Here is a 24,928-nt window from a genome sequence, read left to right as displayed (position 1 = left end):
TGTAAGAGGGCACATCAGGCGTATTATTAGTATAAGGGGGCACATCAGGGGCATTATTATTGTATGAAGGACACAGCAGGGGGCACTATTATTGTATGAAGGGCACAGCAGGGGGCACTATTATTAAATGAGGGACACAGCAGGAGGCATTATAAGTATATGAGGGAATAGCAGGGGATCCTACATACAGGAGGAAACCGACGTACCTACTAGCTTTAGCCTCCCTTGTGGCCCCAAGGTACCCCAGTCTGAAACAGACTACAGTTGTACTGTTGATAGTGACTGGCAAACACCTTGAAGTGGGTTCTGATAATTTTTCTTGCTTACAAAAACAGATTTTAAGGAGAACAACTAATCTTTAAGTGAATGTTCACACAATCAAGTTTTTAAATTGGAATTACTGAATAGTAAGCCAGTAGTGAATTTCAAAAGAGGTCTCTGTCTTTTCTTCAACTATGTCCTCCATTTGTGATCTATTCCTGGCTTAGTATTGAATAATTGTCATTGAAAACCTGAATGTGTGAACACACCCATACAAATATCAGTTTAGTTAAAAAATAGTGTAATAGACCAGAAAATTAGCAAAATTTGTGGAACATTAATTAAAGTGTACCTCCCAAAAAAAAAAGGTCACAGGGCCTTGATACTAATGTACAGTACATGCACAGTCTTTGTGTAAATGTGCTCAGCTGTTAGTGAATTATAGGAAGGGGTCTGTAACAAAAAAGAAGGTCCAAGTAACCCCATCTACAAGTCTCTTCTTTCACACTGCAAAGACTGCTTGATTGCTGATGTGATCCCAGGACCTCATTTGCTAGCCATTTCTTCTCCAGATACACAGACTGCTTGTGATCCTGTTGAGCTGTCTTTCAACAAGGTAGAAATAAAAGGCTGCTCTATCCAAGACTCCTTCACATATGCCTTACATTAAAATGGAGCAATTAAAATGGTAATTCTGCATTAGAAACTTGCATCAGACTCTGGTACATATTCTAAGAGGTTTAAGTGGATCACTGGAGATAAGCTCTAAAATGTTCTATTTTTGACAGCGTTACATATGCCAGGAAAGTACAGCCCTGGTGATATTGTGATGGCAGTTGTTTATCCAGCAACAATCATGCTTTGCTTCTGCTAATTCCTGTGAGGAATGAAGGACTGAAGTTGTAGAGGGCCTAATCATGGATGCGGTTGACATGTAGAGTAGTTGTAGTTCAAATATGGCCGATCGTACAGATACCGAACTGTGCTTGGCAGCACCTATACACTTTGTGGGAGATTTATCAAACATGATGTAAAGTGAAAGTGGCTCAGTTGCCCCCGGCAACCAATCAGATTCCACCTTTCATCCCTCACAGACTCTTTGGAAAATGAAAGGTGGAATCTGATTGGTTGCCGGGGGCAACTGAGCCAGTTTCGCTTTACACCATGTTTGATAAATCTCCCCGTTAAATCTCCCCCTTAAAGAGAACCTGCCACCCCCCGTGGCGGGGTGACGGGCTCCCGACCCCCAGCTAGATCCCCTTATACTGACCTGATCCCGCTGAGTCCCGCTCCCGGGACGGAGATATCCTGGTCAGAAGCCGCCGCGCGCGCTGTGCAGATAGGTTCATAGAGAATGAATGGAGCTGTGCACGCGCTGCAGAGATGAGTCCGGCTCCATTTATTCTCTATGGACAGCGGACCTATCTGCACAGCGCACACGCCGGCTTCTGACCGGGATATCTCCGTCCCGGGAGCGTGACTCGGCCAGATGAGGTCTGTATAAGGGGATCTAGCTGGGGGTTGGGAGCCTATCACTCTGGCACGGGGGTGACAGGTCTCCTTTAATGTTTTGTGCATTGAGTATTTGCTTTGAACTTTCTTAAAGGGGTTATCCAGCATTACTTTTGTCTTAGTTCAGGTTTGGTTTAACCCTTTAAGGACCGTGCTAACTTTCGTTTTGGCGTTTTCGTTTTTTCCTCCATGTGCTTAAAAGGCCATAGCACTTGCATTTTACACCTACAGACCCACATGAGCCCTTATTTTTTGCGTCACTAATTGTACTTCGCAACGACAGGCTGAATTTTTCCATAAAATATGCTGCGAAACCAGAGAAAAATTATATGCGCAGTGAAATTGAAAAAAAAAAACGCAATTATTTTTCTTTGGGGGGGGCTTCATTTTTACGCCGTGTGTCCTATGGAAAAACTAAGTTGTTATATATGTTCTTCAAGTCATTACGATTAAAACGATATGTAACGTGTATAACTTTTATTGTATCTGATGGCCTGTAAAAAATTAAAACCATTGTTAACAAATATACGTTCCTTAAAATCGCTCTATTCCCAGGCTTATAGCGCTTTTATCCTTTGGTCTATGGGGCTGTGTCAGGTGTCATTTTTTGCGCCATGATGTGTTCTTTCTATCGGTACCTTGATTGCACATATGCGACTTTTTGATCGCTTTATATTACATTTTTTCTGGATTTGATGCGACCAAAAATGCGCAATTTTGCACTTTGGGATTTTTTTCCGCTTACACCGTTTACTGTACGAGATCAGGAATGTGATTAATTAATAGTTCGGGCGAATACGCACGCGGTGATAGCAAACATGTTTATTTATTTATTTTTATTTGTAAAATGGGAAAAGGGGGTTGATTCAGACTTTTATTAGTGGAGGGGATTTTTTATTAATAACACTTTTTTTCACTTTCACTCACAGTAATATGAAGCCCCCTGGGGGACTTCTATATACACAGAACTGATCTCCCATTGAGATCAATCCTGTGTATATAATAGAGCAATAATCCATCAGATCGGTGCTCTATTATAATGGTCTGCTGCAGACCATCTGAATAGATTGCCGAGCCGGGATCAGCGTCATTCCGACGCTGAGCCCCGGCCAGCTCTTTAGAACGGATCTCCCCTCCGCGATCGCATCGCGGGGGGGAGATCCCCCACTGGACACCAGGGAGAGGGAGCACAGCTGCTATTCAAATGCAGCTGTCAGCTTTGACAGCGGCATTTGAATAGTTAATTAGCCTGCCGCGGCGGCTAATACACGCGGTCCCTGGCTGCACTTAGCAACCGGGGACCGCGCGCTGCAGAGATGGCTCACGCCGGGAGCCCTCTCTGTTTACTCTTAACGGCCGCATGACGGGTATACCAGTCATGCGTCGTTAAGAGGTTAAAATTAAGCTCCATTCACTTAAAGGGGTTGTCCAGCGAAAATCTTTTTCTTTCAAATCAACTGATATCAGTAAGTTATATAGATTTGTAATTTACTTCTATTAAAAAATCTCAAGTCTTCCTATATTTATAAGCTACTATATGTCCTGCAGGAAATGTTTTATTTTCAGTCTGACACAGTGCCCTCTGCTGACATCTCTGTCCGAGACATAGAAGAGGTTTTCTATGGGGATTCATAGAGAACCGAGACAAGAGTTCGGCCAGAGATGTCAGCAAAGAGCAGTGTCAGACTGAAAATAAAACATTTCCTGCAGGACATACAGCAGCTAATAAGTATGGGAAGACTTGAGATTTTTTAATAGAAGTAAATTACAAATCTATTTAACTTTATGATGTCAGTTGATTTGAAAGAAAAAGATTTTTGCTGGACAACCCCTTTAAGTGGAAGAGAGTTGCAAAACACCACGCACATGGGAGACAAGAGTGGTGCTGTCTCAGGAATAAAGTGGGGATCTGTTAGCTGTTATTCACTTTCAAAACTGCTGACACTTTTAGATAACTGTTAGGACAAGGAGACACATGGTACCATTTATATATCCAGCTGTGCTTCCAGGATGTAGAAATATTTTATTTTCTGGTACAAGGAGTGAAATAGGCTTTCCTAATGCTGCATTTACACGAAACGATAATTGGACCGATCGTACGATTAACAATGTCGGAGTAATGGGTTTTTCTTCATAACGATCAGCATTTAGACGGTACGATATATCGTACGGAAAATTCGTTTTGCGATCGTTTTGCTATCGCTTAAGCCTATCTCACACATTGGTTAAATCGCCGAACGACTGTTCACACGGAACGATCTGCGAATTTCTTGCGAACGATCAACGACGATTTGAGAACATGTTCAAAGATCAAAATGAACTATTTCTCGATCGTCGTTTGATCGTTTGCTGCGCAAATTCACACAATAATCGTTACGTGTAAAGGCAGCATAAGCTCCTCATCTGTTGCAAGTTTGAATATTTCCTCTCTCCCCCTCCCTGCTTGATTGACACCTGAAAGCTGAGTTGCATGTAGATAAGGTATGGGAGGGGAGTAAGCAGGTGTTACAGGTTGCTTTCAAGAGCAAGAGAAAGCCTCTTTGACTCTTTATTCTTTAAAATAAAAGCATTTTTATAGTCTGTGAGCACAGAATGATGTATGAACGTTTATCCTGGTCCTGGTGGCGGTACCAATAGTCCGGGTGGGTCACAACTCCACTCTGGACCATCGTGATAAGCGCCCAAGTGACATCCTCACAAGCGGCAGGTCACCGAACACAGGGGAAAAGGGTATAGCCAGCCTAAAAGCAGGTGTGCCCCATACCTGTGTGCCCAACTGGCACTGGCGTCACACCAATTTACCATCTGGCTGAGCTATACTGCGACCAACCACCACAGTAGTGGCGTCACACAATACCATGTGGCAAGTGACCGGTCGAGCCTCATAGTAGTGCATCACACATGGAGGAACGTCCACAGGTATATACAGGCACAGGGAAGGAAGCCAAGTGAAGTGCATATCACATGCTCAACCATATAATTGACAAGCTCACTATTCACAGGATCAGAAAGAACGGCACAGCAAGGACACAAAAATAAGTGACAGAAAATTAAGTGACAAAGCCCTTTAAAGGGAATCAGCTCTAGATCAGGCTCAGAGCTCAAGTGTCAAGGAGGTGTTGCCCAAGGACAGAATGTACGCCTCCTCCTTTACTTGACTGATTGACATATAAGGCACAGTGGTGGAAGCAAAGGAAGAAGGCATGCATGCTGCGGTATAGCAAAACCCTCATCACTTGGCTCTAAGCATGATATACAGCTGACAGATTCCTTTTTTTAATCTTTTTTTTTTACAAGTGAAATGTATCCTACAGTATTTTTTACCACAGTGCAAAACTCCACAGGCATAACTGATTTATGTGAACTACTTCTTGACTCAAGATATTGCTACTACGTCACCAAGCCACATTTGAAATTTCACACAGGCATTGTGTTTTCCTGAAACGATACAGAGGACCAGCGTGTGCAGATGAAAAATCAAACTTCTTTACTGTAGGACCCATAAAATCGCAGACACATCACGTACTTGTGAGAAGCTGGTCGTTGTTTCTGCGATTTTATGGGTCCTACAGTAAAGAAGTTTGATTATTCACCTGCACACGCTGGTCCTCTGTATCGTTTCTGGATTATCTGAGCACAGTTTCGAGTGACGGACCATGCGGGGCAGCTTGTGAACCTGGTGAGCTGGCTTTTACTATTATCCACATTGTGGTTTCCTACAGCAGACCAAACTGATGACACTGTTAGATCAGAACGACCCATGATACCTTTTATATATCAGTCTGTGGTTCCAGGAGGCATACACATTTTTTTTATTCTCTTGTGCAGTGTCAAAGGGGCATTCCCAAGTGCTGCGGACTACTTGATTGAGTCAACGCTCAGCTTCCAGTTGTTTTTATATTTATTTTTTCTTGTTAATGTAGCTATATGAAGAATTTTTTGGGAAAAAAAACTTTTTACCAAGCAATCTATATAGTGCCCACAGCATAGTCAAAATAAAGTCCAAAATAGTCCAAATAAAGCTTTTACTGGTTACTTTAACAATGCAAGTGCAATGTTTTTTTCAACAGATGTATTGCCTTTGTCAAGCTTGACAAAGGCAATACATCAGTCGAAACATTGCACTTGATGGTGTAACCCAACTAAAGCTTTGGCTGTCCAGGCATAATGGGAATTGTAGTTTTGCAACAGCTGGAGGGCCGAAGGTTCCCCATCCCTGGTGTAACCAGTAAAAGAAACCCTATTTGGATCCCTGGGATATGCTGTGACCCTATGAACAATGGTGTTGAAAAAGTGTGGCAACCTATTGTGTCATTATACAAGTTGTTTTGCTGGTATTTCTTTATGGTAAATTATGTTTAAAAATAAAATAATTCCTAAGGGAAATAGCCTAAATTGTATCTATTCTGGTGATTCTGAGATATGTATTGCCTTGTTTCTGCAGTTTATTAGAAATATCCCATATGTGGCTCTATTGCACTACTTGACTCAGCCATAATCTTTAGATATAAAGGAGCTCCTAGTGACAATTGACAACTCCATTATATTTGGTCATTTTTGAAAGTACCACTGCAGGTTAGCAGAGGCTCTGGGGAGCCAAATATAACAAAAAACCCCAAAATTTTTTTACACTAAAATGTTGGTCTAGTCCTGAATTTTACATTTTCAGAAGGGGTTAAAAGAAAAAAACCCACAGAAAATGTGTAGAGCAGTTTCTTCTGAGGTTGGAAATACCCCACATGTGGGCATAACGTGCCATGCAGGCACAAGGCAAGCCTCCAAAGGGAAGGATCGCCATTTGACTTCTGCAGGCTGGATTTGGCTGGAATGGATTTTGAGGGCCATGTCACATTTACAAAGACCCTGTGCTGCCAAGACAGTGGAAACCCCCCACAAGTGACCCCATTATGGAAACTACAACCCACAAGGAATGTAACAGGGGGTGCAGTGAGCATATGGACCCTTTGGTGACTGGCACATTTGTGCCAGCCCTTGTGTTGTCTTGGCAACACAAGGGCTTTGTAAATATGATATGGTCTTCATCATCTATTCCATGCAGGGCTCCAGACTAAAAAATTTACCTAGGAGCCATTGGCTCCTAACCTGAAAAATTTAGGCGCCAAATAGAATATTTGGTCGCCAACATTTTAAAACATGTAAAATTAATGTTATGTTAAATGGGACTTACTGTGTGCAGAGGCCACGGCAGCAGCCTCCTCCTCCTTTAGATTCTTTCTTTTCTTAGTTTGAAAACGTTCAACATGGAAACTTGCAACTTGACAACCATATACCCCCCTGCTGCCGGTGTGTTCCCTCAGCCAGCTGCCATCTTACCGGCAATGATCTACTATATATATATATATATATATATATATATATATAGCCCCCGGCAGCCGATGACATATAGCCCCTGTGGCAATGTATATGGGAAGTGGTACTGTGCAGTGTATATACATACAGACACTGAGGGAAGTGGTACTGTGCAGTGTATATACATACAGACACTGAGGGAAGTGGTACTGTGCAGTGTATATACATACAGACACTGAGGGAAGTGGTACTGTGCAGTGTATATACATACAGACACTGAGGGAAGTGGTACTGTGCAGTCTATATATACAGACACTGAGGTAAGTGGTACTGTGCAGTCTATACAAACACACTGAGGGAAGTGGTACTGTGCAGTCTATATATACAGACACTGAGGGAAGTGGTACTGTGCAGTCTATACATACACACTAAAGGAAGTGGTACTGTGCAGTCTATAAATACAGACACTGAGGGAAGTGGTACTGTGCAGTCTATACATACACACTGAGGGAAGTGGTACTGTGCAGTCTATATATATACAGACACTGAGGGAAGTGGTACTGTGCAGTCTATACATACCCCCCCCCCCCTCGCACCCCACACGCACTGACTACTGCACCTGGCCGCCATCACAACAGACACACTACCAATCCCCCGCCCAGGCCGCGGTCCCCCCACACACATTACTGGCCGGCCGCCACCCCTGCCGTCCCTCCGGTTGTACTCACCCACTCACCCACAATCTAAGCTTGGTGCCGCTGGGGTGAACTTGAAGAACCGCCGGGTGAGGAGAGGTGGGAGAGAGGCGCTGGAGGAGTGTGGCGCCTCTGCGTCCGTCCGTCCAATGAATGACGTCACTGGAGAAGCGTGTCCCCAGTGTGCGGGGACACGCTTCGGTACAGCGTGCGGAAGGCGGTCATTGTCCTTAAAGAGACAGCGCGCCGCCACCGGGGCCAGTCTCAAATGGCGCCCAGATTAATAAATCTGGGCGCCATTTGCAAGATGTCAGTCGCATTGGCGACCATTTTGGTCGCCATCTGGAGCCCTGCCATGCTGACATAAAGCAAGCCTCCAAAGGGAAGGAGGCCCAATATATAATTAGTTGGTAAAAATTTAATTATTAAGGTTAAAAAAAAAAGACAGGAGTCCATCAAGTTCAACCTATACCCTACTGTGTTGATCCAGAGGAAGGCAAAAAAAACACTCATGAGGCAGATGCCAATAGCCCCATCAAAGAGAAAAAAATCCTTCCAGATACCAAAATGGCAATCAGAATAAATCCCTGGATCAATGTTCTATCATGACTCCTAGCAACCATAGATTAAATAAGAATAAGGTAAAAAAATTTAGAAAATGGTGTTCTTTCTAATCCCCCTTTTACGACACACACTGTACTTTTTCTGGGATCTCCCATTCCTTCCAATCATTGCATCATGTGCACGGCCACCTTTATGTACCAAGTTCTGGTTTGTTAGTCGTGTTGTATAGTTTGAGGAATTGATGCAAGAGATCAACTCCTCCCATGAACAGATTGTAGTCTAGAATACAATCGGGTATCTGCACCACCTCGCACAGGGGTGGTGCCATTAGGGTATGTTCACACTACGGAAAAGGTGGCTAATAACAAGTAGAGTTTGTACTCTGCTTGGAATTGTGCCTGTCCCATTGATTCAATAGAAATTCTCCGAAAACTAACTGCACACCCCAAAACGGCTGGTCAGTGTCAGATCACTGAACTGCTGCTAGGTGACATGCAGTTCCAGTCCAGGCCACCTGTACTTGTACTGGTGCTTGGACTGTCAGATGCAGCAGTACAGAAGCAGGAGAAACCGCAGCATTGTTACTTTTAGCACTACTCTGTGATGCAGCTTTTTTGTGACACTGTCAGAGCAAAGTAAAAATAACTTTTTCGGAGGCGAGTCTGACACTGTTTGCGCCCTCCCTTCTCTACGGCCACTGCGTTGTCTTCCAGCAACCCCGCCAGAATGATTGACAGCCAGCTTATGTTAAAATCCTGCACAGCCGAAGATGAGCTATGAATCATTCTAGAAGAGGTGGGGTGGCCTAAAGACAGAGTGCTGGTCGGAGATCGGGGTCTCAGACTTTCAGCCCGAAAAAGATCGTATGTGATGCAATATCACATAAAAAATGCCTATTAAGCTAGGAAAATAATCTGATATATCACCGAGCACACTTCCCACACATGTTCCTATCCCCTGCCTCCCTGCAAAGGGCCCTATTACACGGGAGGATTATCGTGCGGACAATTATTAAATCGTTTGATAATCGTCCTGTGTAATTGCAGACAATCAAAAAATTGTTTTTTGTCGTTGATCATTTATTTGGATCTTAGACTAAAATAGTTTGCTGTAATTCCACATTTGTTCACTAATCGTTCAGTGTAATTCCAAATTGTTCGTTCTCTTGCTGGGATCAGAGGAAATAAATTATCATAATAGCGATTATTGTAACAATCGTAACTGATGACATTCGTTCTGTGTAATATGGTGAACGATTTAGGTTAATGATAAACTATCTCGTTTGCGATCGTTTATCAATGTCTATAAGTTGTAAGCTTATTTTTTTATAAATTGGTGCATTGTATGTAAATTATCCCCATCTGGCGGCCCTGTGATTTAATCATGCCGCTCCAGTCGTGAGGGCTGTTATTCAAACAGCAGAGGTGTGCTGTGACATCATCCAGAGGCGCGCCTTTCCTCACGTTGGTGCACCTACTTTCTCATAACACTAAACACACACAGTACAGCACGGAATGGACTCACTGTACTGCGGATGTGCAGCTTGATGAGTGTAGATGTGCAGATGTGAGGTTTTGGATGACGTCATGGCATCACTGCTGTTTGAATAACACCCCTCACCACCAGAGGGACGTGATTACATCGCAAGACCGCCAGGGGATAGTAACTACTTGCAAATGGCCCACCACCCAGATAACTTATTAGGGATTATTTACTGTACATGTGGTTCACTAATTCATAAAGGTTTACCACTTTTACTTTGCAGGGAAGCAGGGGATAGGAACATGCATAGGAAGTGTGCTGGGTGATGTATTAGCAAAATTTCCCTAGCTCAATGGGCATTGGGGTACTCCAGCATGGGGGCTATTTTTAGATGTGGCCAGGGAGGAGGTGGCATAAAAAAAAAAAAAAAAAAGGACGTCCACTTGCCTCTGTCCACTTCTCGGCTGCTTCCGGGTGCCTGACGCAGCATCTCAGGTCCGCTCAGCCACTCAGTGAAGGAGGCGGGATCTCGCCTCCTTCACTGAGTGGCTGAGCGGACCTGAGACGTCCCATCTCGGGCCCGCGTCAGAGACCAGGAAGCGGCTGGGAACCAGGCACCGGAGCGCTGCGATGTGGGACCCGCCGCTTGAACCTGGGAGGTGAGTGGACGTCTTTTTTTTCCTGCCACCTCCTCCCCGGCCACATCTAAAAATAGCCCCCACGCTGGAGTACCCCTTTAAATACATATGAAAAAATGACTTCTATAAAACTTAAACAATTTATGTTAGCACCAGCTTCTATGATAACCCACCAGTGCTCCATAAATGCACTGGCAGTTGTGGCAGGAGCACAGTTGTAAACCAGCAAGATCATCATGATAATAAGGATAAAGAACTCATAGCAGCAGGTGGGTACATTTTTTTTAAATCAGTTGTGTAGATATTTTACTATACCATAACAATATTAACTTTATTACCACTGTCTACATGACCTTGTATTAAAATTAAAAAAAAGCAATCTAAAGACACGGACTTAGTGGTTAAACTTTTACCATCCACGGTTTAGTTTTATTCGTAGGCTGAACACAATTGCTATTTACAGTACATGAATGTAGAGATTCTACAGTTTATTTTGTAATGTAAACAAGAAACTCCTTATCCAGAGGAATATAATAATTTGAGTAAAATAAGCCAGTCCAGAAAGTATTTACACAATTTAAAATATATTTTTACTCACTGGATAATACACCGAGCGATTTTGGTTAAATTATTATCTACGAAACTATAGGATCTGACAATGTAAAAATACAATAAAACATCCTCTTCTTTATAAGGTAGACAGTTAAATCTCACTAAAAATGAAAAAGGAAATGACATAGCAATACATACCATCTGAAGGTAAATGAATGGTACATAAATAAAAAGATACAACTAAACTGAAAAAGTGAAATATAAAAAGAAAAAACCCTCTACCATGAACAAAACAAAACAAAAAATCATTCATACACATTAACCATTAATTCAATAATTAGAAGTGTTCTTTAAAAAAAATAGATTTATCGTGTAATTATAAATAACACAGCCAATGTGGTGCGGCAAAAACCCATACACCTTCATAGTGAAATGCATAAATTATATACAAAGTATCCTCATGTTATTAGTAGTGATGACCCATGCACCATGACCTAGATTACTACATTCTAGATTCTAAGCTCGGGAGCAATGTCTATTCAATGGAAAGCACCAAATCAGCAGTTTTCTTAACATGGTCCAATAGATTGCTGTGGTTGAAAAGCTAAACAAGGTGCCTCCAAAACGGTAATGCAGGTCATATCAACACCAATGACAGGGAAAAAACAGAAAAAAAAATATGGCTGGATTGTTCTTCTATACTATTGCTTAGGATCAATCATAACAAATAAACAAGGCAAAGTCTTATTTTACACTCCTTTAAAAAATAGGGCAAACAAAGCATGAAGTGGGAAACTGTACATGGTGAGAGAAAAAAAAAGTCAAAAATGATCAAATTTTGTACAAGAAAAACAAAACAAAACCAACACCACATCACAATAATGGACTCTAAATCAAAATCAGGAGACTGAACTATAACCCCAATGGGTTAAAAAAAAAAAAAAAAAAAAGATGTTTTAGTTCAGTGTTACTTGTCTTTAAATGTTTATTTTTCTTCTGAACGAAAACTGCCACTTGAAGGAAATAGTATTGCTGAACTGTGATACCTACTGTCAGCTCAGTCAGACAAACTATTCCTAATTTTTTTCTAAAATCTTAAGGTGATATACAAAAATCACATTGCTTCTTTTAGAATTGAACAAAGATTTATTTACGTAGAACCAGCAGATTAACAATTGCCAATAAAATAAAATAATAATGTGGCCTGATAATCGATAAGATTAACCCAAAACCCGACAGATTATCTACAAAATAATACTCCACTTTTGCCTTATAAAGCTTCAAGGTGCTTTTATATACTTTACATAGTAGCAAATGCATCTTTTTTTTTTTGAAGATGCAAATAAACTAGTTGCTTATGTACTCACATTGTTATGGCTTTCCCGAGTACCTTTACATCCTTCCTACATGACTATAAGTTGACAGCATTGGCCTGAAATAAGGATGGATTCTACCCATTTAGTTTTACATAGACAACCTTATATTGTGGGACAATACCTAAAATAGTAATTTAAATCCTTTTTCAATTAAGGCATGTTGTCTATACGCCAAGTATGATGGATATTTTACAGCTAGCAGGGCTATCTTAAGTATTTCAACTTAAATGTTATTTTATTTCCAATGTTATCTTTTTAAATGTAAAGGAATTCCAATTTTCCAATACACTAGTTTTACAGATAATTCTGATAAAAAATTCTTGTCTAAGGCCATAAGATCCCAAAATCTAAACCCTCACAGTCAACAGATGAAACCTGGCTGAAGTCCTTATACTTAGTGACATAAAATACTACTACTACAAAAAACAAAAAAACAAAACTGGGCAGCACTGGAATTCTCCAAGCTAAAAAAAATGCTTAAAAATTAACAGCTTTAGTCTTTGGGTATTTTTAAGGTAAATTTTATAACACTAAATGGGTTATACAGTATATCTGTTGTATTTTCTGTTAATTTGCACTAGGATGTCCTCAGAAGAGTTTTATACAATGTTCAAGAATCTTTGAATGGGACATTACTAGTCCCAAACCTCTCCAAGTCTGCTCCTGTCTGAACGAAAGGTGACCATTCACATTATGCAGAAGTAGACTGACAGCTGATGATATGGCTGATGCAGCCATACATATTTTGGTCCATAATGTACATTAAGGTTGATTAAACCAGTCATACATGATCAAAGACACTGGGCGAAGGACAAAATCTTTCTGGGAACCTTGTTTCACAGAAAGATCATTCGTAAGCTAGTGACTATTAGATGAAAATGTTAAAGATGGACTATTTTACTTTAGACAATAAGTCTCTGTAAATGATCATTTCAAACTTTTTTGTTATTAAAATTTCACCTCATCAACTACTGGCTAAAACTGTTCATTTTCATCAACTTTAATGCTATGTGTATGGGCATTTTAAAGAGAACCTGTCATCACTACCATGCTGCCTGAGCTACTGTGGAGGTCCCTGACGGCTTGGCTTACCTAGCGGCTAGCCTGTCCCACCCATTTTAGTTGACAGATCTATCCTTATAACCAAACAGGAAGAGATCTAACAAATAAGGATGGTGGGGCAGGGCAAAGTAACTGAGGACGGCCCCAATATCTTTTGTTTCGGGCAGCATGAATGTGATAACAAGTACCCAGACATATCCTACACAATAAATACAACAGGTTTATACTCCATAATAAGCATGAAGAATTAACCACTGGCTCTAGACCTCTTTTCCAGTGTAACATGAAATCTGTTGAAGATCTGATGATCTAGCTGCCTCTTAATACGACCTAGATTTTTACTCAGGACTTCTGCAGTGAAAATACTTTAGTTTACTTCATTTCACAGCCCAACCCAATCGAATAAATGACAGTCCATCCGGATATAAACTGAATAATCAAATTTCAATGACTATGCACATCCCTTAAATTAATTCATGTTAAAAATACAATTGTCACTATAAAATCATTGTCACCGTTATCACAGGCCACAATCTACCATAAAATACATTCATAAGTGTTAAGTGCACGCCATGTAGAGAAACAATGAAAATCAATGGTCACATAGATACTATTAGTGGACCCGCAATGAGACTACCTGTGCGTGTACGCTTTGCATAAGTGCTGGACAATAAGCTTTGCTAAATAATATCTAAAGGCCTCATGGAAATAAGTTCTTACAGTTCCTAAATTCCTTCAAAACACCAAGTTATGACTAAATAATCATGTAGGCGTCTGCCATCATGTCCACTGTCAGAATGAGAGCAGACTAAGCTGGTCAGCAAAAGGAAGCACTACTGGACATTAGAAGCAGGAGATTCACTGGCCATGTCTAGGCTCCAAGGACTCACCCGCCTGTCACTGAAGCAGCTGCTAGAAAGCTGAATTACTGAATATTAACCCTTGCACAATTGAATCCCCAATGCAACATATGTGCTTTGTGTAAACTGTAGACGTCTATTCGGAGAATATTCCACATACTGTTCTCAAAACTATCAGCACAGCACAGGACGTAACGATTCACCCTAAGGGCAACATCATATTCTTATATATTTATTTATATATATATATATATATAATATTTATATTGTATTCTACAGTAAACTATATAGCAATCACATGTAAACATCATTGTTGTATGGGAATACTATGACAGATAAAAGGCAGATCTACAATAAGGTGTTTGTCAAAGAGGTATGTTCAATCCTGGGGTACGCTGGAGCTGCTGGAAACTTTGGCAAAACATAAAAAAATAAGACCGGAGGTATCTACCGGCAACTATTTAAAGAAGTAAGGCTATGTCTCCTAAACTACACGTAATGGCTTAATCCTACATTCTATGCTACCCTGGTAAACATATAAAACGGCTTCAGCAGTTCCAGTTCCCAAGTGTAGATGGTATATACAACACTCCTGGGTGTCATTGGAAAGAATGGCTTTTATACCAAGCTAAAATGTTAACCCAGAAACCTTTCTGTCTCTGTCAGGATATGGCGGGCATTATTTCAGCTGTGTATTGCTGTCAGTAACATCACATATCATAAACTCAATGCATACAATAAGGTGAGAAGGAGGATAAGCTCCTTGGTATTCTTTGGAAATAATTCATAAAGTATGTGACAGGAAACATTACCTATTGTACACACACATCGGGATACAGGGCAAGTACATATACCCTACATGGGGAATACTGGATTTATGGGTACAGTTAGGACACCTGAACTGCAAAGTCAAGTTCTGCATGCATGTCAGTCATTCCCATTTGCTATTGTGCAACGTAATACCAGATGTTGAAGTGCTGATCAGATATAGAACCTGCATTCTCTGGCCAGGCCTGGCAGACAGATGCCCATTGCACTAAAGCTCTTATGTTCAACATCAACTCTGATAAAGGAATGTAGACGTCACATAGACAAGTATTCGGTTCATCGATTAATACTCTGCACCTATTTGTGCGAGTTACAAACTGGCTTTGTAAAATATAAAAAGGGAGAAGGTTACAGTTCTAGGAAGAAAAAAGAAAATGGGAAATGCAGGGGGAAAAACAAGCAGCAGAACAGTCTCCAGACTGTGAGATCCAGTGTCCTTACTAGAATATATGACACATATAGATTTCAGTTTCAAGATCATGTATAAAGTTTTCAATGCCCCCGATCTTACAGATTTGCAGTCCATGCCCTGTGATTCCTAATGTACAAGGATTAAATCGGATCTTTTGCAAACACCTCACTAGAGTGCATAGTTCAAAATGAAGCAAACAACAATATGAAATACAGTACATGTGAACCATAAATACATTTGTTTAAGAATATACATCTTTCTATTAAAAGTAGTTTAGTAATCCAGACTATTCACAAAAGACTTTTTTTTGTGGCGATTTGTTTTACACACTACAGACAAAAATGTTATGGAGAACACAGCCGCAACCACAAGGGGAGAAGGAAGGATGTAATGTTTACAGACACACCTGAAAAAAAAAAGCAGGGATACTCAAATGTGGCAGTGAGACAGCAACACCATGGGAAGATCACATACAGAAGCAGCTTTGTTCAATGTAAACATCAATTCAAAAGGATAAAAGTCTTTTGTATCTGTATTCCACTTTGTTTCGAAAACGTAAACATGTTGGAAGTGCCTTGACTGAGGTATTGAGGTACTCCTCCATTATAAGGCTGTCATCGATGTAGACTTCTCTGTGCCTCTTTCAGCAAGCTGTCAAAATCCATGGATTCGTACTTGCTTTTCATTACAGCTGCTGATGGCTCCGCTGCATTTGAATCTGATAATCACAAAAAAATAAATTGAAAGTCCTCTTTCAATGGGTGTAAAATAATTAGTTGTACCCAATGTTTAATCGCTCTATAAGGAAAAGTTTACTACATACTAAATACTTATAATCTTTGAGTGTGCAATTCTAGCACCCATAATTGTAAAATGAGACTAGAATTCAGTTTTTCACTGCTGCTTAGTATAGATGTTGCTGCCACCATCTGCTGACATACAGGAGCAGGGACACCTGTCACTGATACGAGTGCCTGCTCATGTAAATACTTTCCACATTGCCCAATGTTATTGCCTGCATGTACTAACTGACAAAGTGTACACTTTAGGCCTTGATGCACAGACACAATAATATTACCAGGGCAGAAGGGGCCCAGCAAATGTGCATTGTATTCATTGTATCATATAGTAATGTCACTTACCTTTGCGACTGCCGCACAGATGCATACAGCACTACCAATTACGAGAACATGACAGTCCCTGCTCCTGTATGTCAGCAGAAAAATCTATACTATGCTCCATGCACCTCTAGGCTAGTACACAGGGTGCCACCGATGATACAGTAGTGTGTGACTAATGTGCACGGCTGCACAATGTGGGTAGATCATACCCACAAGACGGCAAGACCCATAGGTTAGGACTATAGCATAGGTATTCCACAAATATGAAACGCACATGGTCATTATAAATTTACCTAGATCAGTGTATTTGGTCCAAAAAAAATGCCTGAGACCTCCATAGCTCATATGGAACAAGGGCTCATTTCTTTTTCTCAGGGAAGGGCCCTTCTTTAAAGACAACGCAGCATCCTCATGGAACCGATACGTGATTAAGCCATATTTATCTCCCCTGAAATACAAGGCAGAAAGGATAAGCCCAACATTTGCAACAAAGCACATAGGTGTGGTGGGGTAAAGACTGCCTCTACACACATATAAGAGGACATACCTGCTCCTGCTGAGAATGAGACATTCGGTGATCTCTCCAAAAACTTCAAACCTCCTCTTCAGCTCATTAGCACTAACGCTGGCGGAGAGACTTCTGATGCAGATGAGACGTCCTTCATCCTGTTCACAGAAGACATGTTGTGTCAATAAACAAGATGAGCTTCAGTGTTACAAAGAATATAGAGTGCAGAACATTACTGCCCGTGCCTGTCATCCAGGTTTTATTAAATGGTAATACTGGCACCTAATATTAGGTAAACAGGTGTATTCTGGTGACCATGCCAGGAGGGATCTGTATTACGTTCATCTACAAAGGAAGGGACTGCGATGATGGCGATTCCCTAATATGTTAGTAAAGTGGTTCCAAGGTAGTTCTTCATATCAGGCCACAAATATTACAGAAATGTAAAGCTAATATTTCCTGTATTACTAGAGATGAGCAAACCTGGAGCATGCTCGAGTTGGCCCAACCTGAACACTCTACATTTGATTACCAGTGGCTAAAGAAATAGGATGCAGTTCTAAGGCTGCCTAAAAAAACATGCCACATGCCATTGGCTGTATCTGTTTTTCAGGACTCTCTAGGGCTGCTTTCAACTTCTTCAGCCACCGGTAGTCAAATGCTGTGAGCTCACGTTCGGATGAAGCCAAGCATGCTCCAGGTTCGGTCATCTCTAATCACTACATAAAAATATTAGCTATTTTCAATTCATGCAGAAGGAGCTTTTGCCATAAGTAAAACATTATTTTATATATTTAATATGATCAGCTGATCTTGGCTTCCCAAAATCAAAAATGACAATTCCTATCTAAATCTGCTGAATTATGAAAGATGCATTAAGAATGTGAAGCGGTAGGACCGTGCTGCCCTTATTGAATTTCCAATACATTTGGCTGGTGGCTGTGTAATTTTGAAGGACATTGCGGTCCATTTCAGTCTGAGCAGTGGTGGAATTCTTGGCGGTAGACTAAGAACTTTGTTTTATTCATCTATAGAGGATTAATCTTATATTCTGCAACCTATAAATATCTAAATAAGGTTGGGAGGGAGGTGGGCTATATATACACATGAGGAAGGCGCTCCAATATGTGCAGTATAGGAAATAAAAAGCTGAAAAATTACATTCTGAGTGGATCTTTATGTAGATAGTCTGCTGTATGCAGCAGTCTCTTGTTAGTTTCATCATAAATTCATGTTCTATTGCTTGACTAATGCCAATCCACCGTTCCCCTGTCAGTTAAAATCTAAGCATTATAAAACAAGGAAGCTTAGTACATAAGAGTAGTATGCAAGCCTAAAGATAGAGGCCGGTGAGGGTGTGTGTGAGAACTGAGGACTGGTAGTGCTCCATAGTACAGAATACTCTTTCATTATAGAACAGGGTCTCCATTCCAGATTGAGCACTTAGATATATAGGTTGCCTATAACTAGTGACACAACATAGATAAGTGCAAAAAATAAAAATGATACTTTAATGAAGACACGTAATAGTGCTGACAGTGCACACGGGCGCTATTTATAGGAAAATATCAGAACAGAGATAGGAAATACATGGCATGTTCAATTTTCCACTCATCTCTGCTGACACTTGCCTTTGGCTGGCACCAATGTCATGAATAGCTTTCAGTTCACTGAGCACTTAATAGAGAAATGGCTGATATATAAAAGGAACGTGTGCACATGGCCTCGGAGGGGTGTATGGAGGGGGGGGGGGTACAACACATGGAGGGATGCAGAGCTGGAATACATTTGGCTGACATAAAGGATTTATATATAGGATTCTCAGTGGTTTTTAAGTGGGACAGCCCATGTTCCTTTCTTGTGATCAACCATTTAAGGAGAATGCAACCATTGAAACCTGGGATTGCAGTGTTGCATAGCCCTAACCCAAATGAATAGGAAATCATGAGGCCCACCAGAGTGACAACTGCTAAAAGCTATCAGCCAACATGCAAAATGGTGCGCCCAGCACACCTGGAATGAGTGACTACTGAGAGGATTTGCAGGACCTCCTATGGCAGTGTCTCACTAACTGATTATAGATACATTAGGGCAAAAAAACAAAAAAAAAAAATCAGCAACCCAGCCTTTCATCTAGTCTTCCACTCATGTCACATATACTGCATCCAGAATACATGGTGGCACAGTGTGCAAATATGACAACTCTGAGTTATTGGCCGTACTTCAATTTTCTCATACTAAGCAGGCTTTGTGATCGAGATACGGACCATTTCTACATACGTAGGACTATTATACACTACAGCACAATGCATGCTTGCTGCAGTGTACAGACATCGGCAGAAGACCGGAAGGAAAAAGAATCATGATCCACCTGGAGAACATTATAACATACATGGAACTTCAATTCATATTTACAGCTGAATGGAAAGAATAGGAGCTTTATGAATCAGACAACTCATTAAAAGGTTTATTGCTCTAGTGCAGAAAATTATATCAGACCTCTGACTGATTGCATGGCTTAAAAAGGGCATTTTGCCAAAATATTGCACTTTTGTAAATAAATTTATACATGGCTGATTTGACCAGACCTCTGTTTCCGCTGTGACCTTCTAGCGTTGTATTGATTGCATGGTGTATTCACATCAATAGGACTTAAATGGGGAATGGTAATGCTCAAGCCATGAACTTACTTCAGTTAAAGTGTACCTTTAATTAAAGAAAACTTCTGACATGTCACAAAGACATGTCTTGATTAGTCGGGTCTGAACCTTCAGACCCTGTCTGATCAAAATTCTTGTCAAATTTTTATTTTTATTTAAACAAGAGGTACGCTTTAAAGGGGTTATCCAGCGCTACAAAAACATGGCCACTTTCTTCCAGAGACAGCTCCACTTTGGGTGGGTTTTAGAACTCAGTTGAACTGAAGTGAAAAAAGCTTAATTGCAAACCACACCTGACCTGGAAACAAGAGTGGGGCTGTCACTGGAAAAAAGTGGTCATTTTTTTGTAGTGCAGGATAACTCCTTTAAGTAATGGTTCTTGTAACTATTTATTAGTGTTCCACCACAGTACCAAATGGAACAGCAGAAGAGATAAGGCAAAGACTGGAATGTTAGATAGCAAGTGCCCTGCTTTTGTAGTTGGCTGTAACACAGTCTATATGACCTATTTTGTAATCTCCACAATAAACTTGAAACAGTTCTTCCCTTGCGCTCTGTAGATATTTTGATCCACTAGGAACTTTGGATAGGTTCTCCGTTTCTGAAAATATGATGTAGGAAAAGAGGCTACATATATCATTTTACAGTCGGCCTCTTTACTGCTAGGTGACCTGATGTATACAGAACTTTTATCAGAAGCTGCTGTGTCAGGAAGGTTCACTGACCCCGGGAGCACTTACTTTGCTTACTGTATTCCCAGGGCCTTTAATGCAGCCTGACCCTGTACACAACATATCTGCAATGTAAAAGCATTTGCAGCATACAGGTTAGTCAGCAGTACAGGTCTAACTCAGGGGAATTATACACCTTCCAAAGTAGATAGACAAATAGGAATAGTCAGAGGCCATGCATTTAATGCGGCTCTACTACACTAGCTGAGCTCTTAAGCTGGCAGAAATGGCCTATATAAGGATCCTGTAAGATGAATAAAAAGCATGATTTTTGCTTTGCTTTGATGCATTAAGGTGAAAGCTGATCTGTGTATGACGAGAGGTAAACTAGAATGTATAGGATGCTTCACTACTTACAATTGCCTTCTGCCTCCTCCTCTGGATTTGCCTCTGGCTCATATTTCCAGTCTGTCTCTGTTCATTGCTTTCACATCTGCTTAAGAACAGATACAAGAAACAGGTAAATTAAAATCAGTAAGGTTATATGTATATATTCATACATTCATTTTCTATTGTCAGCACCCACAGAGAAGCCATAAGGTGTATTATGCATAAAGTAAATGTCACAGAAATGAATAATTTAAAGGCATAACCCATACTATGGCAGAAAACCCCTAAGCAATCTCATTTACTGTGACCAGACACTAGGCATCCAGCCCAAGAATCAGCACTGGAAAGCATTAAGATATGGCAGACTGAAATGTTATTGCAACCTAAGCATTGTTAGCAAAATATTTCTGGATGGTGAGCAGAATACAGACATGATGCCACCTGGCACGTATTCCATCTGCTATTTTCTCTAAAAGGGTATGTTAATCTAGCCTTTTAGGAACAAGTAGACTAGCATAATATTAAAAATAGGCTAAACAAATTTAAAGAATACAGTGGTACCTTGGTTTAAGAGTAACTTGGATTGAGAGCGTTTTGCAAGATGAGCTCACAGTTTTTCAAAATTGTAACTTTGTTTAAGAGCTTCCTGTACTTGGTGGGAGCGGGAGTGGGGGAGGGGCAGGGTCTGCATAGCGGGGTCTCCAGCACTGTACTCCCTTACCTTCCAAATCATAGCAGATCCACTTCAGGCTGGGGCTTGCATCAGAGGACAGGACTGTGGAGGTAATCTCTTCATAGCTGTAACCCCCCTCTCCCTGAACAGAGTGCGCTACATGTATGTGCCCACATATGCCCTGCTCTTTCCCTTATGTGCCCTGCAGTCTCTATCAGTCCTTGTGTGTCCCATCCTCTCCATTACCGTACAGTAACTTATAATATGACATTCAGCTGTGTTCAGCTGCATTTCAATTATTTCTTATGGGAAAATTTGCTTTGCTTTAAGAGTTATTTGGATTACAAGCACGGTCCCGGAACGAATTATGCTCGTTAATCCAAGGCACCACTGTAAATGTACATTTATTTCTAACACATCCAGCAGATAATCCAAGAACAACAAACGATCAAGTGTGTCATTTCCATATTCTCTGTCTACAGCATATACCGTTCCCATACTAGACAAGTGTACCTGTGTGTCCTCTTGCTGTCGGTTGAGCTTATAATTCTAGCAGTGGTCCGACCTTGCCGATAACTTTGTAGCTTGGATTGGGGGCTCCTTCTAGAACACGACTTTGTTCTAAGAGGTGACAGACAGGCCTCATCAGGAGAGCTGCAGTCACTGTCACTGTCCTCAAAAACTGAGTCATACTCAGGGTTAATACATGTAACATCATCCTCTTCCTCTTTAAGAGGGTTATCTGGAAAACCAAAATGCTTAGTGAGACTCGCTCGAATCTCGTGGTCTTTTAACACTTTGGTGTCTTGTGTCAAAGACCCTTCAGTGACTTTCCTCTGTGGCATTAGCGGTACAGGCTGCTTCTTTTTCTTATCACCATAGTTTGGTAGATCCAGAGGCTTCAGTATTTTTCTCTGGAATACAGTTTCTGATTTCTTAACCTGGCAATAATCATGGTCTCCGAAAGAGCGGGAAAATGGCCTTTTTATTCCTAGTGATGGGGAACTTGCTGGAAGGGACTCTGATCGACTCAAATGTGCGTATAGTTCAGTCCTCTCTGGCTGCTTCTTTACAAGCTTCCTATTTACAGACAGGTGTACATCAGCGGCCTCTCCTTTCAGAGACAAGGTAATGGGAGAACCTTTATTCACAGATTCCTGACTTATTTCCGGTTTGTACAGGTCTTCTTCTGCAGGCTTGTATGGTGGAGTAGTGGGTGGGGTTAGCCCTATTGGAAAAATAATGGTAAATGTTATTTATTGTTAAAGATGATAGGTGAAAAGAGATGGTAGTCTATAGCTTATAGGGGTTTACGGAATCACTGTTTCATATGAGTTGGATTGCGTAGCTGCTTATATTAAAGCATGTATTACAAGTCCTCTTTTTATCTAAATGGGTACCCTGTCATACTTCATTTCCCTGTAGCAATCTGTAAAATACATGGGATAGTCATATGGGTTCAGTCTGATCTTGAGTAACCATGGCAGGCACGTCTATACAAAATCACACAGATTGGGGTGCAGACTCACTGCTATAAATTTTACAACTGAAAATTTTAGAGAAATTTTGATGTTGCCTGTTCCCCCCCCTGCTCTGCAGTTTCCCAGATGTGTTGTACCTGCAGGAAATGTCCGCTTAGAAAATCACTGGCAGCAGTATAGACCTGCCTAAACAGTGACAGAGCGAGAGGACATTTCATACAGAATCAACATGTCAGAGGAAGCAGAAGAGACCAGGGGCCATCAGAACGGTAGCAGTGGGGATCAGTTACACTTAAAAAAAAAACAGGTGTAGAATAGAGATGAGCGAACCTCGAGCATGCTTGAGTCCATCCAAACCCGATCGTTCGGCATTTGATTAGCGGTGGCTGCTGAAGTTGGATTAAGCTCTAAGGTTAGGGTCCATTTACACAGAAAGATTATCTGACAGATTATCTACCAAAGATTTGAAGCCAAAGCCAGAAATGGATTTGAAAAGAGGAGAAATCTCAGGCTTTCCTTTATGACCTGATCTCTGCCTATAGTCTGTTTCTGGCTTTGCCATCAAATCTTTGGCAGATAATCTTTCTGTGTAAATGGACCCTTAAACATATCACTTCAAAGGGTCCAACAGCACCAGTAGATAAAAGTTCAGGACGGTGGTAAAGAAACCGCAGGGATGCACGCCAGGACGACAGCAATCCTAGTAGCTGACCATAGGAACATCAAGTATGGGATGAGTCCGACAGCATCCAGAGTAGAGTTTCAAAGGCTTTATTAGCACATCAGGTACAAATAGCGATGTTTCGACCTTACGGTCTTTATCAAGCATTGCTTGATAAAGACCGCAAGGTCGAAACGTCGCTATTTGTACCTGATGTGCTAATAAAGCCTTTGAAACTCTACTCTGGATGCTGTCGGACTCTACCCATACTTAAAGCTGTAAGGTTGTCTGGAAAACATGGATACAGCCAATGACTATATCCATGTTTTCCACATAGCCTTAGGGCTTTATCCATTTTCAGCATGCTCGAGGTTCGCTCATCTCTAGTGTAGAATACACGCATGTTCAGATTTGACTTACTTTTTTTTTGCTTTGGAAGTTAATAGGAGAAAAAAAAACGCAATAAATTGACATGCTGCGGATTTAAACTCCACACCATGGTTCAATTTCTATGCAGATTTTATACATGTTTTCTCGCAGCCCCTGGATGGTATTTTAACAAATCCTAACCATGTTTCTGCCACTGTAATGCACTGCTTATTTTGCGGTGCTTTGTATATAAACCCACGATGGAAAATATAAAGCAAACCATACAAAAAAATCATTGGGATGCCTTGCAGGGGGTGAAACTTATAACAGAAAGCCGATATTCTGAAAACTGATCTGTAGTAAAAATCTGTAAACATCACAAAATACAGTTGGTACCTGCAGTCCCACACAGCTCGACAGTAAGTCCTTCCTCAAAAGTCCTCTTTTCAAACGCAGAAGTGCTGAAAAATAACATAAGAAATATAAGGAGACTTTTCAACTTTGCCAACTGATGAGAGAAGAAAATGTTTTATCATCTCAAGACTACTTTTACACAGGATAGAAAAGTCTCCAGCACAACCTCATGTAACTCTGCAATAGACTGCGCAGATATACTTGTGAATTTGTTGCTGTGGATACACTTACCAATATGTATATTAGGAATGTGCAGCTTTTCTATCGCAAAATCTGCAACAGTGCAGATTGATTGCAAATGTTATACTTAATACTCAATGTATGGCTTTGCACTGCAGCTGTAGCTTGATGGTTAAAATCAATAAGCAGTGCTATAAAAAGCTGCAGTGTGGCTCTAGCGTCATGCTTTCTGGGCATATATGTGCTTG

The 24,928-nt window shown here is 40.9% G+C and overlaps 1 protein-coding gene across 2 annotated transcripts in view; it reads right to left on the bottom strand.

The window, feature by feature from the left end:
- Positions 1 to 12,810: 12,810 nt before the first annotated feature.
- Positions 12,811 to 24,928, bottom strand: part of PPARGC1B (PPARG coactivator 1 beta) — a 77,313-nt gene continuing 65,195 nt past the window's right edge. Inside the window, exons 7-12 of one of the 2 annotated variants that reach the window (XM_069972405.1) lie at positions 24,483 to 24,547; positions 22,089 to 22,803; positions 20,930 to 21,008; positions 17,221 to 17,339; positions 16,967 to 17,121; positions 12,811 to 16,270 (exon numbers count right to left, since the gene is read on the bottom strand). In XM_069972405.1, the coding sequence (XP_069828506.1) occupies positions 16,167 to 16,270; positions 16,967 to 17,121; positions 17,221 to 17,339; positions 20,930 to 21,008; positions 22,089 to 22,803; positions 24,483 to 24,547 (1,237 nt within the window). In that variant the 3' untranslated portion in view covers positions 12,811 to 16,166. The remainder of the gene's footprint in view (positions 16,271 to 16,966; positions 17,122 to 17,220; positions 17,340 to 20,929; positions 21,009 to 22,088; positions 22,804 to 24,482; positions 24,548 to 24,928) is intronic. The other variant, XM_069972414.1, reaches the window with a different exon arrangement.

The sequence above is a fragment of the Dendropsophus ebraccatus genome, chromosome 1 (assembly GCF_027789765.1).
Source record: "Dendropsophus ebraccatus isolate aDenEbr1 chromosome 1, aDenEbr1.pat, whole genome shotgun sequence".
Classification (NCBI taxonomy): domain Eukaryota; kingdom Metazoa; phylum Chordata; class Amphibia; order Anura; family Hylidae; genus Dendropsophus; species Dendropsophus ebraccatus.
The sequence above is the reverse complement of the archived record's forward strand: the minus strand, read 5'-3'. Positions and strand labels throughout refer to the sequence as shown.